Consider the following 15,226-nt stretch of genomic DNA (forward strand, 5'->3'; position numbering starts at 1 on the left):
CCTCCCCACGCCCCTCTGAGAGAGATCTGGTTACAAAGAACTCAATGGAGCTCTAGAGGACATTCAGGTGATAAGGGGCGGGGGGGGGGTACCTTGTTGCTGAAAGGCTAATGGTTACACAAGACGACACATCGAGAGAATCTTTGTTCCTGAAACTTTCAGAGTCTCTTTCCACAGAGGGGACACATGCTGATGTAGAAGAGACATGAAGAAGAGGGGACACATGTTGATGTAGAAGAGACATGAAGAAGAGGGGACACATGTTGATGTAGAAGAGACATGAAGAAGAGGGGACACATGTTGATGTAGAAGAGACATGAAGAAGAGGGGACACATGTTGATGTAGAAGAGACATGAAGAAGAGGGGACACATGTTGATGTAGAAGAGACATGAAGAAGAGGGGACACATGTTGATGTAGAAGAGACATGGAGAAGAGGGGACACATGTTGATGTAGAAGAGACATGAGAAGAGGGGACACATGTTGATGTAGAAGAGACATGAAGAAGAGGGGACACATGTTGATGTAGAAGAGGGGACACATGTTGATGTAGAAGAGACATGAAGAAGAGGGGACACATGTTGATGTAGAAGAGGGGACACATGTTGATGTAGAAGAGACATGAAGAAGAGGGGACACATGTTGATGTAGAAGAGACATGAAGAAGAGGGGACACATGTTGATGTAGAAGAGACATGAAGAAGAGGGGACACATGTTGATGTAGAAGAGACATGGAGAAGAGGGGACACATGTTGATGTAGAAGAGACATGAAGAAGAGGGGACACATGTTGATGTAGAAGAGGGGACACATGTTGATGTAGAAGAGACATGGAGAAGAGGGGACACATGTTGATGTAGAAGAGACATGAAGAAGAGGGGACACGTGTTGATGTAGAAGAGACGTGAAGAAGAGGGGACACATGTTGATGCAGAAGAGACATGAAGAAGAGGGGACACATGTTGATGTAGAAGAGACATGAAGAAGAGGGGACACATGTTGATGTAGAAGAGACATGAAGAAGAGGGGACACGTGTTGATGTAGAAGAGACGTGAAGAAGAGGGGACACATGTTGATGTAGAAGAGACATGAAGAAGAGGGGACACATGTTGATGTAGAAGAGACATGGAGAAGAGGGGACACATGTTGATGTAGAAGAGACATGAAGAAAAGGGGACACATGTTGATGTAGAAGAGACATGAAGAAGAGGGGACACATGTTGATGTAGAAGAGACATGAAGAAGAGGGGACACATGTTGATGTAGAAGAGACATGAAGAAGAGGGGACACATGTTGATGTAGAAGAGACATGAAGAAGAGGGGACACATGTTGATGTAGAAGAGACATGAAGAAGAGGGGACACATGTTGATGTAGAAGAGACATGAAGAAGAGGGGACACATGTTGATGTAGAAGAGACATGGAAAAGTATAGGTGACCTGGCTGGATTGTGTGATTTCTAGAAATGGCCGCTGACATAAAGTACCTTGGCGAGGTGCAGGTGAGTCTCTGTCAGCAGGTCGGGGTGATGTTTGGCCACGAGGCGAATCACATCGTCAAACATCCGGTTCTTCTTGTACATGGTGATGGCCAGGTCAGGCTGCTTCACTGTGGCAAACAACCTACACACACACACACACACACACACACACACACACACACACACACACACACACTATATTTTAAAAGACTTCCCTGTATGTCACATTTGACTTCCATCTGTCAAAGGTCAAATACTGTTGAAACGTCAATATGTCCTCGCTGTTATTGTCCTCCCTGCCTCTGAGATGTCTCTGAGATGTCTCACGCGGCCTCGTTCTATCTCCGTGCACCCGGGAGCCAACGACTCCTAAAAATAAATCTGTGTTTACCTCTCGGCCTCCTTGAACTTCAGATCCCTCTCCAGCTCCTGAGCCCTGCTGATGTACAGAGCCATCACCTCCTCCTCCGTCATGCATTTCACCGCCAACTGCAACAACAACAACAACAACAACAACAATTTCATTCCTCCGATCTTTATCAGAGGCCTCCACATACAGAACAAAATGCATCAGGGTTATCCATGTGATCGATTAATACTAGTCAAATGTGTTATTCCACTTTGAATGGGTTCGGAAAAGGGAAGAACAAAATAAAAACCTTTAGCTTTCAGAAAGTCAGATTGTACATCATATATCATTAGAATTTAAATGTTCTCACCACTTAATGCATATTGGCGTCACGTTCCTTTACTTCTTTGTGTGGTGTTCACTGACCTTATGAGCCTCCTCCCAGCGCCCGGCAGTGGTGAACATGTCTATGGCGTCTTTGATGTGACCTCCTTTCACAAACAGCTGCTCTGCCACCTGCAGGACATTCACACACACAACATACACACTTAGAACATATAAGACACATCTGAACATCACAAGATCTCTTTATGCAATTTCATACGTTGCATTCTTTTGGAAGGCACACCGGATAGAAACCCTTCGTAACACTTTACTTGATTTATTCTATTGCCGGGTCTGATTATTATATTGTTGACACTTTAAAATACTACTATGCTACTAAAATACTGTACAAATCAGATTTATTATTTATTAAAGAAGAAACAAATTCAAGTAAAAAATAAATAAAAAGAATTCACATTTTTTTCCTTTATTTTTCAATATCGCGATAAATATCGTACCGTGAGTTTTTGGTATCGTTACATCCCTAATATATACCCAGGGTTCTCAATCTCGAGTACGCTTGCTTGGTAGCACATGTCTTCCGAGCGTCTTGCTTCTGAAGCGAGGCAAGAATACTTCCTGGCATTCGGAAAACGAAGAGTGGAACAGGCGAGCAAGTGTGCAAGTGTGCGTCGTATGAGAGGCCCCGCCTTACATTTTCCGCCACAGATTTGGGGAAACTGGTCCGTGCGCAAAGCATTGTGGGGATTTTAAGACCGCCGAGTCTACACGTGTGCAGCCTCGACATTTCTCCAAACGAAGTACGCCGGGCTCGGTAGAATTCCAAGTATGCTGGACATTGGAACAGTCCTTCGGCGGCACTCGATGACGTAGCATGCTTGAAATAGTGGCTCTGGAGCAGCTTTCCTCGACATTGAGAAACACCCCAGTCTTCCTGAAAGAACTCGCGCTGAGCTTCATCTACAAACCCTCTTTTCCTGCTTGTGGATCCAACTTCTTGCTGAAACCCAGACAGAAGGATGTGAATGGATATTTGCTCGGTAAAAGGCAAAAGGTACTTTCCATTGAACCCGTTCTCACACAATTGAATCAAATGTATGTGCTGGTTCATTCCGATTAGAAAACGGTGAGTCGTTGTATTTCTGGGGATGGTGTCTGTATTGAAATCCCAGGCGTGAGCTCCCTTCATTGTTTTAGTTTGCGGTGAATTATACTTTCCTGCAACTTCCGCGAGTTGGAAAGCAAAGAGCTTGTTATCTTAATTACTTCCTGTGAATGTGCCCATAGAGCAAACAGAGTGAGATGGCCTTCTATTTCTGGAGGCTGGCAGTCTGTGGAGGCTGCTTGGCTCAGCTGAGCTCATCAGAACGAGCCCAGCCCGCTGTGCTTCACCATCACCATCACCATCACCATCAGCTCTCTTATGTTCCCCTTTTCTCTGTATTCAATCCAGATCTCTCTTCCTCTTCTCCGCTTTCCAACACTTCCTGTATTGCTGGTGTTTATGCAGCTATTAAATCGAATGTTACAACCGTCCAACGGTCATTAGTGCCAAATACTACCCACGCCGCTCCATGGAGACTGGACTGAAGCTGTTCCTGGGCTCTGAGTTGATGGTTGAAATGTGTAGCAGGTTGGCTGAGTCACGTATTGTGGAGAGGTGTGCACAAAATAATTGACGTGGCAAAATGTCAGTGTCAACTTTAGCTTCCCCTCTGGCTGCTCCCATCTGACTGTCCGGTGTTGTGTTCAGGGAGCAAAACTAAACTCAGCTGCTCGCCTGACCACACAGCGGCTTGGACAGTATTTTTAAAGGGGACCTATCATGCAAAATGCACTTTGTGATGTCTCTTATACATCAACATGTGTCCCCGGGGCGTCGGGGAACTCACGCAGCGTCAGAAAACAAAACCCTCTCTCTTTTCCTCCGTACCCAAATCTCTAAAAACGGGGAACAACGGAGCTGATCCAGATTTACGTCCGATATGACGTAATATCTGAAATGTGGACCCACGGGCCAATCAGAAACGTTGCTGCCAGAAACAATGCCCGACTGTTTTGGATGTAATATGGTCTGTGTTTACATCTCACATGACCCCCCTCCCCTCTCACCTCATACTCCTGCATGGAGGCGTAGTACTGAGCTATCTTCACGTAGTATTTCCCTGCAGATGGATCCTCCTGTAGCTCCAGGATGTGGACGGCTTTCTTCCACTGACGAGCTGCGATGGCCGCCTCGATGGCTTTCAGCGAGCAGCTAGGAGTACAAAGTCAACAGATAGAAGTTAAGCTTTGTTTGTATCCATTACATTTCATATATGAGCATTAACTTGGACATTAAGATGATATGTGTAACCACCAACAAAGCCACATTCAAAGTCAATCAACTTTGGTTTAAATGTAAGGTAAAGCAAATAATGTTGGTAAGACTGAGGCACACTTTGAATGTTTACTGGCAGGAGGAATTACTGGCAGTAGTTTTGGCAGTAATAGTTTTAAAACCTTTGTTTCTTCGGAGAGTTTTAGCCTGCCACAGATTTTCAGCTTCAGATGCTTTTCAAATTGGTAACCTGTCTTTATTTAGATTTCTGGAAAAATAAAATCATGTTTAAAGATGTCTATTATGGTCCTGGTGATGATTTAAAGAACCTTTGGCTGTCTGTTTTCATTATGTGTCATCTTTCCTCTTCTCCATCTGCCCAAATCTGTGTCTCATCCCTCTTCATACCCTGCTTCAATGAAGTGGTTGATGGCGGCGTCCATCTGCTTCTGCTGGACGAGGTAATCTCCCCAGTTCTCCTCCAGTTTCACCACCTCAGCAGGGAAGGCGAGGCGAGCCAGCTCCACCGCTACAGGAAGCACAAACTTTATTTTAACAAACCGTACACCTGCACTTACCTCAATAACATACATCCAATTTAAGTTACGTTAGTGGTGGAATGGAATATTCTCTATACTATTTACCTCTACTTTGAAAACTGAAGTACATTTTGCTGAAAATACTTGTGTACTCCTACTTAAAAACATTTTCAATTCAGAACTTTTCCTGGTAATTGCGTATTTTAAGACTATAGTATTTCTACTTTTAGTTAAGGGTCTCCTATCATGCAAAATGCACTTTGTGATGTCTTTTCTACATCACTATGTGTCCCCGGTGTGTCGGGGAACTCACGCAGCGTCAGAAAATAAAACCCTCTCTCTTTTCCTCCGTACCCAAATCTCTAAAAACGGGGAACAACGGAGCTGATCCAGAATTGTGTCCGATATGACGTAATATCTGAAATGTGGACCCACGGGCCAATCAGAAACGTTGCTATCAGAAACAATGCCTGACTGTTTTGGATGTAATATGGTCGGTGTTTACGTTAGCATCGCTAACACTCAGAGCTAACCTGTACTGGAGAGCATGTGTGTGAAGAAGCAGGAAGTAGAAAGGAACTCACCTTGTGGTATAACCGGCAAGAGAGAAAGCCTTTGAGCTCCAGACTGTTTCAGAGAGAATCCTTGATAATCCATGATATGGCATTTCATCACGGCAGCATTTAGTTTAGACGGTAGCTGCCGGGTCCCGCATAAGCTCCGCCCCCTCCTTTTTTTCATATCAATTTTATTATTTTTTTAAAGCTTTATCCCCAAAATCAGCACTTTTGAAACAGGAAGTGAAATAGAGGGATATGAGAAAAATAGCACGATAGGTGACCTTTAAGTAAAGGATTTGAGTACTTCTTGAACTACTGCTTCTACCACGTGTGCTTAAGAAAAATGTCCTAGAATTGTTCATGCTAAATGCTAAGGAAAGCGGTCACTCTCAATGCCTCCTTTCTTATCTCTAAACAAACACATTTGAACGGTTATAGCAAATCTAAATGTTATCGATTCACCTTTCCTGAAGGCCTCTCCTTTGACGTAGCACTCCAACGCTCTCTGGTTGTTTCTGATCTTCTCATATAGATCTCCTGCCTGTTGAGAAATCGTAGAATATTGATTTATTAAGACACATTCATGAATTGCTAGGTCAGGGTTGTTAGAAATGGAAACTAGCCGGTTAAAAAAGTGTGAGGACACAGTGACACAAACTCTAGTTCTCATGTCCCTCAGTTCCAAATGTTAAGGTGAACAAAATGAGGCTCATTAAGAAACATTGTTGGTGCTCTCCCTTACGCCACACTACGAGCACCAATATCAACCTTTAAGCATCTCAACTGACAAAACTCTACACCATCAGGACACAGCGACACACTTTGCTGTGAAGTTTCCTTCTCTCTTTCCCACCTGCTACACAAACACAGATGGCTGGAGGAGAAGATAAACAACTACAGAAGAAGAAACAACAGACAGATGGAGGGAGACAGAGGGCAATATGGAAAAATACAAAATACAAAATGTGGATGTCGCTCCTCTACTGGCTTTTGTGAGGAGGAGAAGAGGTGGGAATCCGGAGACAGGAAACCAGTAGAGGCAGCTTTGACCAGTTCTACAATAATACAGGTAGGTAAAGATAGATCCGATTGTATTGACCTGTACGTAAATCATGTTTTATAATTGTTTGTGTGCTAGAGATTATGCAACTGCAGCTGAGCTATTAGCTCAAATCTGGCATAACTAATTTCTTCTCTTCTCACTGGTCCCCGGCTTGAGCTTCAATCTCAGAATGGAAGTAGTCATCACATACAGAGCATCAACTAGTTCCTGAGCAGTGTCCTTCACATGCTGATATCCAAGAGAGGGAGTCACACAGTCACAAGATGGAGGAATGCCGGTTCTTGGTAATCATACATCTTTCAATGTACAAGAGTTTTTTCAAAAAAAATGCGGCTTTTTTTCTTCTTCTGAAAATCGGGAAATTCTGAATTTTTCTCAAAATCCTGACTTTTTCTCAAAATTAGTCAAAATGTTGACTTTTTCTCAAAATGTTGACTTTTCCTCAAAATTCTGTCTTTTTCTAAATACTTAAAAATGTTAATTAATCCCTGGGCTTCAACCTCAGGATCCATGTATCTGTGATCCTCTCCAGAATGGAAGGAGTCATCACATACAGAGCATCAACTAGTTCCTGAACAGTGTCCTTCACATGCTGATATCCAAGAGAGGGAGTCACACAGTCACAAGATGGAGGAATACTGGTTCTTGTGGGTAATCATACATCCTGTCATGAACAAAATACTGGGTTTTTTCTAAAAATGTTGTCTTTTTTTTTTCTGAAAATCAGAAAATTCTTCTCAAATTCTGACTTTTTCTTAATATCTCAAAATTCAGATTTTTTTCCTCAAAATTCTGAATTTGTCTCAAAATCCTGACTTTTTCTCAGAATCGCAAAAATCTTACTTTTCCTCAAAATCCTGACTTTTCCTCAAAATCCTGACTTTTTCTCAAAATCAGTCAAAATTATGACTTTTTCTCAAAATCCTGACTTTTTCTCAAAATTCTGAATTTGTCTCAAATTATGAGCTTTCTCTCAGAATCGCAAAATTCTTACTTTTCCTCAAAATTCTGAATTTGTCTCAAAATCTCAAAATCCTGACTTTTTCTCAAAATCAGTCAAAATTATGACTTTTTCTCAAAATCCCAAAAACATATTTTCTGAGATGAATGTATTTGTATGCATGGTCCTTGTTGAAATAAATACATAATAATAATAGTTGAATCCACTCACCCTCTCGTAGAACTCTCCCTTGATGAGGCTGGCGGCGATGCGGCCGACCGTGTCGTTGTTGCTGTTGATCTCCGGGCGGCTGATGGCCAGACGGGCGGCTTTAGCAGGGAGTCCGGCTTTCAGGTAGAGGTTGATGGCTCCCTGGAAGTCTGCCTCGCTCTCCTTCACCTCCCCCGCCTTCTCGTCCTGACCCGTCTCCGTTAACCACTGGTAGTAGTTTCCACGCAGGCTGTCCAGCTCCGGGTGGCCCTGACAGTCATTAAGGGTCGAGAGTAAAGTTATTTCTTTGTTCTATAAGGTTTTTTATATATGTTTGTATTTTTGTATTCGGGATTGTGGGAAACGGTATTTGGATCTCTCCGTCTGTACACACAAACTGAAAGATCGACAATAAAGTTGACTTTGACTTGACTTTTGACTTTGACTAAATGTAGTGCAAATTAAGAACTGGAGTTGGAATCTTAATTGGAAATAATGAATTTGAAGGTGCTTGCTTAGGTACAGTAATGATAAGATATACTATGCTATGTTCCATAATCATATACTAGGGCTGGGCGATATGGAGTATAAATAATATCTTGATATTTTTAGGCTGTATCGCGATATATCGAAATCGCAACATGAATCTTTGACATTAAAACCGCAGGACGTGCAAAAACATGTTTAATGCAAAATTCGGTTTATATTATTTTGCATTAAGTATTGTGATACTGCATGACCTATAAGTATCTTTTGTTTGGTACAGATTACTTTTCCTATATCTTTTAAGACAAAAAAGATTACCGTACTTTTCGGACTATAAAGCGCACCTGCATATAAGCCGCAGCAGCTAAATTGTCCGTCTGTCTTGCTCTCGTTCTGTCTCTCGGTTCCACTTTTACTTTGGCGCGCTACCTGTCTCGCTCTTTTCCGGCCTCCAGCTTTTCCTGCTGGAGCCCGCCGCTTAAAGGTGGCGGGCGCGGACCGGTCATAGAGCCCATAGGGTTAAAGGTGGTTAATTTACCTGTAAAATCCATAGATTTAGGAGGTTCCCTAGTGGCCGTTAGCTGTACAACAAAAATGGGGGGAAAAGTCGCGGCTTATAGTCCGAAAAGTACGGTATTCGCTCTAATATCGTGACTCATATCTCAATAGAGCGCCGCAGTGACGCGCCCTAAAACCAGGAAGTAAACTCCTTCCGGTTCCTTCGCCAAAAACGCAATGCAATCTCTCCATAGGGTTTTAGAAGATAGCTGGAAATCAGGTCTGTGGTTGAAACACATTTAAGAGACGGATCACGTTTTGTTCTGCCGGATAATCTCCACATGTCTACCCTGCGTTTATCATTTTCTAATCGTAAATCTAGTCGCCAGAAGCAAAATGCTAACGTTATGCTATAAAGGAACTACAGCAGGGTCAACGTCACGCCAAGATCCATATTCAGCCACTCGGTAACAACCATCGTCAACTCGTCAGAAATCACCACTGCTGATGGATTTAATGTCGTAGAACAAAACGTGATCCGTCTCTTCAATGCGTCTCAACCACAGACTTTAGTTCCAGATATTTTCCCAAACCCTACGGAGAGATGGCTTTGCGTTTTGTCGAAGGAACCGGAAGTGGTGAAATTATAACTTACTTCCGGGTTTTAGGACGCGTCGCTGCGGTTCTCTATTGCAATATCAGTTCATCACAATTAGTCCTTTTATTCTGACGGTGCAGCCCGACTGGGAACTCAGTGTGCATGCATTTGGCCCTAAGGCTTTTTAGGGATAAAGTGTGCCGAATGTGTTAAGAACTTAACTTACATGTAAGGTTACCCAGAAGACACTGTCCGAATGACACAGAAAGCTCACAGTACGCAACAACAGCCCACCCTGGGGTAAAATGCTACGTTCTATTTGTGTTAGTATACATTGAGTGGGCTTGTTGCTACCTTGGCTTCAGCAACAGCGATGCAGTCGTCCCACATGTGGAGCTCCTGGTACATCTCTATGGCTTCATCGATGGAGTTCTGCAGAGACAGCAAAAGAGGTGATAAGATTTGATTTCCTCCACTGGTTACCGGTCAAGTTCCGCATAACTTATAAAGTCCTCCTCCTGACCTACAAGTCCCTCCATGCCCTTGCCCCCCAGTACCTATCGGACATCCTCCACCCACATGCCCCACCCCGGAACCTGCGGTCTTCAGACTCTGGCCTGCTCACCACCCCCCGCACCAAACTGAGTATTATTATTATTATTATTATTATTCAGTGCTGCACAAATAGTTCATTACAATCTCGGCTCCTGAAGGAAGGCGAGCGTGTACCGGTGTGAAGCTGATACAATGCTATGGCTCGTAATCTATACTCAGGTGTGTGCCCGGGATTCAAGCATCTGGAATCTCAACAGTTGATATGCGGCAGGAAAAACACTACTGGTTTGAGAGGAGATTTTGGTTTGTTGTCAAATCAATCCATACTAATTTTTAAGTTCATAAAATAATAGGCAGATTGTAAGAAAGTGCGTCACCGACCTGCTCCATGTAGTGCATCTCAGCCAGTTTGAAGTTCTTATCCAGCATGGCGACGTGCGCTCGGACCTGAAAGAACTCTGTTCCATCTCCACCCTGTCACTCACACACACACACACACACACACACACACACACACACACACACACACACACACACACACACACACACACACACACACACACACACACACACACACACACACACACACACACACACACACACACACACCACACACACACACACACACACACACACACACCACACACACACACACACACACACACACACACACACACACACACACACACACACACACACACACACACACACACACACACACACAGTAAGGTGTTAAAACAATGTAATTCCTTCTGATAATTGTTTGTTTGAGTTTCTCTCTTACACCATAAGAAATATCAATCCAAAAATGATTGTATATATTTATATATATCAGATATTGCTGTGTTAAAAATATCCAAACAGCCATTGAATACCAATTTTAAATGACAGTGGTGAATTGTGGGAAAGTGCATTCACTCTAGTACCGCATTGTGAATACGTTGGGGGTACTTTAAGTATTTTCTAATGCAAACACTCTTTTATTTTTACTTTAGTTAGATTTTGAATGCTATTCCATTACTTGCAGGAATGTGTCCACTCGCTTATTGCTATTCTTACGCATAGTAACAAATTGGAGGAACTGTTCCACCAAAGCTGATATGTAGCTGTCTTACAATGCCAGTCAACATTCTTTGTTTGTTTTATACGTATCTGGTCGGCGTGGAGATATCCGTGTTTATACGAAACCCACCATTTCATGTGAAACTTTGTCGGCAATCTGGTTAGTTTGGTGGAGGAAACGCACAGTCGAGACGTCCCCCAACGCAGCAAAACACCTAGAGAGCATGAGGGGAAACAAAAAGACAGCAAGGGTGAACCACAGAGAAACGGTGAGTAAGGAGAGGGAGGCACCGGGAGGTCAGAGCTGTAGAAAACTGCTTAATGCACAGAAACAAACGAGAGCTTCTGTTGAATTAGCTGCAGTCTGCAGCTGCAGGAATGAGAGGGCGGGTCTTAGCATCCGGACACGTTGTCACCAACTCTCTCCGAACACTTGCATCAGATTAACGAACAAGTCATGAAAGAAAGAGAAAAGTTAAAAAAAGAAAAGTCTGACTCTCCCTCATTAACATTAACCAGCGCAGACAAAACCGTTTCTTCCCCCAATTTCATGATTTATGCAAAGCAAGCCGAGGCCTAACGAACAGCATATGCATTATTAATGACGGGGAATTCAAATTTGAAAAGTTTCCCGAAACAGAGAGAAATAAAGATGGAGGGGGGGGGAGAGGAAATGCTTATGATTAAATAAAATGTCTTTGATGATTAATGAAGTTAGAGAGGGAGGTCAGGCAGGGACACGGTGTGTGTGTGTGTGTGTGTGTGTGTGTGTGTGTGTGTGTGTGTGTGTGTGTGTGTGTGTGTGTGTGTGTGTGTGTGTGTGTGTGTGTGTGTGTGTGTGTGTGTGTGTGTGTGTGTGTGTGTGTGTGTGTGTGTGTGTGTGTGTGTGTGTGTGTGTGTGTGTGTGTGTGTTTCCATTCCAGGTAACCAAGGTGCCCTTGTTGTTTCCTTTCTCCTCGGTCACAAAGATAAGTCCTACTTACAATGAAGACTGATAAAGAATGTAATTAACTCAGAGACACGGACATTAGCTTGCAAGGTTGTGTGTGTGTGTGTGTGTGTGTGTGTGTGTGTGTGTGTGTGTGTGTGTGTGTGTGTGTGTGTGTGTGTGTGTGTGTGTGTGTGTGTGTGTGTGTGTGTGTGTGTGTGTGTGTGTGTGTGTGTGTGTGTGTGGCTGTGTATCTCTGTGTATCTGTGTGTGAGTGCCGACCTTTCTGCGATGTGCAGCTGCTGACCCTCCAGAGCCAGCTTGCTGAGCGTCTTCCACATGGCTTCAGTCTCTGGCGACATCTCCAGAGTCTCCAGGAATGCTGTGGCTCTGTCAAAACACACACACACACACACACACACACACACACACACACACACAGACACACACAGACACACACAGACACACACAAAGCTGTTAAAAAGATTCCGGCAATAAAACCAAAAAACAAACAATTTTACTTTTCGTTTTGCAGATGCAGTGTGATGACAAATATAAAAATACAGTTGCTAAAAGAATGCGTTGAAGTCAGAGACAAAACCCTTCCTCAATCAGTCTTTTCCCCTGCAGGGTCTCTCCAGCAAATTCGATTACATTTAAAACCTTTTTAATAAATGTTATCCCCTCCTACGGCTCTGTAATATAATTTGTTACACTGCCTAATTCGTTGTAAGATACCCTCTTATGACAATCCCTCTTTAAGGTGCAACATCCCCCGACAGCTCGAAATGTAATATAAAACAGAAACAACATTTTATTACTAACATTGCCGCCTACAGGAAGCTGAATTCAATGCCTTTAACACTTGTAAGGATGCCCTCTCTGACTTGTGGTTAGGGCTGCAAGATATTGGAAAAAACTGACATTGCGATTCTCCCCCCCCTGCGATATATATTGCGATATGAAAACATACAGGAATTGAAGAAAAGACAGTTTTTTTTTTCACGCAAACCATCCTTTCTTGAACTTTAATGATACAATTGGTATTTTTAAACTATCTTTAACCGGATGAAGGATTTTAGTCACGGACGTCTGGATCTGAAGTTATCAGAGCAACAAGCTGAGCTAGCTCGGTTAGCAGCGTCGAACTGGAGAAACACATGAAACGACTTTATTCAGTGTTTCTACCTTTAATCACGAGGTCCGTTTGCTTTGGAGATTTGATTGTGATCGGTGGTTTGCTGTCACTCCCTCAAGTACCCCTGACATGTGAGCGGCACGAGTTTCCCTTTTGTAGCAAGCAGAAAAATAATTGTAACAAGACGTGTTTGTGTTAATTTACCTACTTAATATACTTAGTACTACATTTTATTTTTTTTTAAATAAAGATTTAAAACAAAAAAAATATAGCGGTTATCGTCACGACACGATATATCGTGCAGCCCTTCTTACGGCCCGTCCACACTACAGCTTAAAAAAAAGCTTGGAGCTGGGCGTGTCTGAAGCTAGACCAACAACCAATCACATGAATCTCCCGCCCCTGACACACAAGCAGCGGTTTGATTGGCTAGAGCTTGTACTGGCATATGATTCGATTGGCTGACGCTTCCACCGAAAGCTTCAGAAGCTGCAAAAGTTGAACATTGCTCAACTTTTGCAGCCTGACACGCCAGGAAAGCTCCGCTCTGCTTCCCACAATGCAGTTCGGTGAAAAGTGACGTCACCCCATTCAAAGTGAATGGGCAGAAGCTTCCAACGCCGCTGTGTGGACGTGCCGTTATGGTCAATCTTTTAACAGAAACAAGTATAAGACACAGAAATGCTGCTTCATAGGAGGCTGGTCTCACTTGATATGAGTTCAGAGCTGAAGAGGTCAGCTGCTGCTCCTCCAAACTAAGAGAGGTCAGTTTCAAAGCTCTGATCACTTCGAGGTGTTCGCATCACGACACTCTGAATGAGACTTCGCCTCCCAGCTGGCCCTGAGAAAACCCTCGAGAAGATCTGCAGGAAGCTGCGGGACAAAAGGACATCTGGCCTGTTCCGATTACCCTGCTGTCACTGGGACTCTGACCCAGCAGAGCAGCGAGGCGCCGGATACATGCTCAACTCCACGCTGTATGCACGTCTAGATTCTGCCAGGAAAGTCTCCTCGTACCTGTCGTAGTCCCCGTCATCGATGGCCGTTCCAAACTCGATGAGGCCTTCGTCCAGCGTGTACGTCACCGTGCTCACGCCCTCCATCACGATCACATCCGTCTTCCCATCCACTCTCTCCAGATCCACGATGTCTCCCTAAAAACAGAAGTGAAGCCAAATTACAATACAATACAAAGGGGGCTTTATTGGCATGACCACATTGTAAACATAGTATTGCCAGAGCACTCCGCACAAGGCGCTGTGGGGACCTACATCTGTTTACATAGTCACTTGTGGGGACTCGCCTCCCTTATGGGGACAAATTGGAGGTCCCCATAAGGGGGATCATTAATTTTAGGGTGAAGACTTGGTTAGGTTAAGGGTAAGGGTTAGGGTAAGTCTCTAGGAAATGCATGTAAGTCAATGTAATGTCCCCTGAAGTGATGTATACATGGTGTGTGGGTGTGTGTGTGTGTGTGTGTGTGTGTGTGTGTGTGTGTGTGTGTGTGTGTGTGTGTGTGTGTGTGTGTGTGTGTGTGTGTGTGTGTGTGTGTGTGTGTGTGTGTGTGTGTGTGTGTGTGTGTGTGTGTGTGTGTGTGTGTGTGTGATGGACCACAGTAATCGTGTGTCCATTCGACCCAGAGTCGGACCTTGATGGGGAACATGGTGATGCTCTCGGGGCTGTCGATGCTGTACCAGACGCACAGGTTCCCTCGGTTCTGAGCCACCACCACATCACTGCCGGGAACCCACTGCACGTACGAGCAGAAACTCAGCAGCGTGGTCTTCACACTCGTCTCGATGTCGTACAGGTGGAGCTGAGGAGGAAGGAGGAGGCAAATAAGTCAACGTGCGGTAGCTTGTTTTTCTAATCTGTGAGAGAATATCTAGACGATGAAAGGTTTCAGACCATTTTCAGGCCACACAGAATGAACGTTTGATACCTCTTTCACAATCAGAACAGAAATGGAAAGTCAGTGGGGTGGATATGGCCTAGAATAATTCAATCTGCCAAGGCATTTATGTTTTCTGTTATCTTTATGGAACATATACTGGCCCTTGTTTCATGAAACTAGGTGTAAATCTGTAGCAAGGGCCAATAAAGAACCCGGTCATTTAGGCGATGTTCTACCAATTTTTTTCACTTACCGAAA

The 15,226-nt window shown here is 43.7% G+C and overlaps 1 protein-coding gene across 1 annotated transcript in view; it reads right to left on the bottom strand.

The window, feature by feature from the left end:
- The window catches only part of ift172 (intraflagellar transport 172), a 72,178-nt gene that overhangs the window by 33,965 nt on the left and 22,987 nt on the right, over positions 1-15,226 (bottom strand). Inside the window, exons 16-28 of the mRNA XM_034076350.2 lie at positions 14,723-14,890; positions 14,092-14,228; positions 12,219-12,326; positions 11,139-11,223; positions 10,328-10,420; positions 9,746-9,823; positions 7,831-8,079; positions 6,059-6,137; positions 4,906-5,026; positions 4,290-4,434; positions 2,259-2,348; positions 1,875-1,972; positions 1,490-1,625 (exon numbers count right to left, since the gene is read on the bottom strand). Of these exons, the coding sequence (XP_033932241.1) occupies positions 1,490-1,625; positions 1,875-1,972; positions 2,259-2,348; positions 4,290-4,434; positions 4,906-5,026; positions 6,059-6,137; positions 7,831-8,079; positions 9,746-9,823; positions 10,328-10,420; positions 11,139-11,223; positions 12,219-12,326; positions 14,092-14,228; positions 14,723-14,890 (1,587 nt within the window). The remainder of the gene's footprint in view (positions 1-1,489; positions 1,626-1,874; positions 1,973-2,258; positions 2,349-4,289; positions 4,435-4,905; positions 5,027-6,058; positions 6,138-7,830; positions 8,080-9,745; positions 9,824-10,327; positions 10,421-11,138; positions 11,224-12,218; positions 12,327-14,091; positions 14,229-14,722; positions 14,891-15,226) is intronic.

Source organism: Pseudochaenichthys georgianus, chromosome 24 (assembly GCF_902827115.2).
Source record: "Pseudochaenichthys georgianus chromosome 24, fPseGeo1.2, whole genome shotgun sequence".
Classification (NCBI taxonomy): domain Eukaryota; kingdom Metazoa; phylum Chordata; class Actinopteri; order Perciformes; family Channichthyidae; genus Pseudochaenichthys; species Pseudochaenichthys georgianus.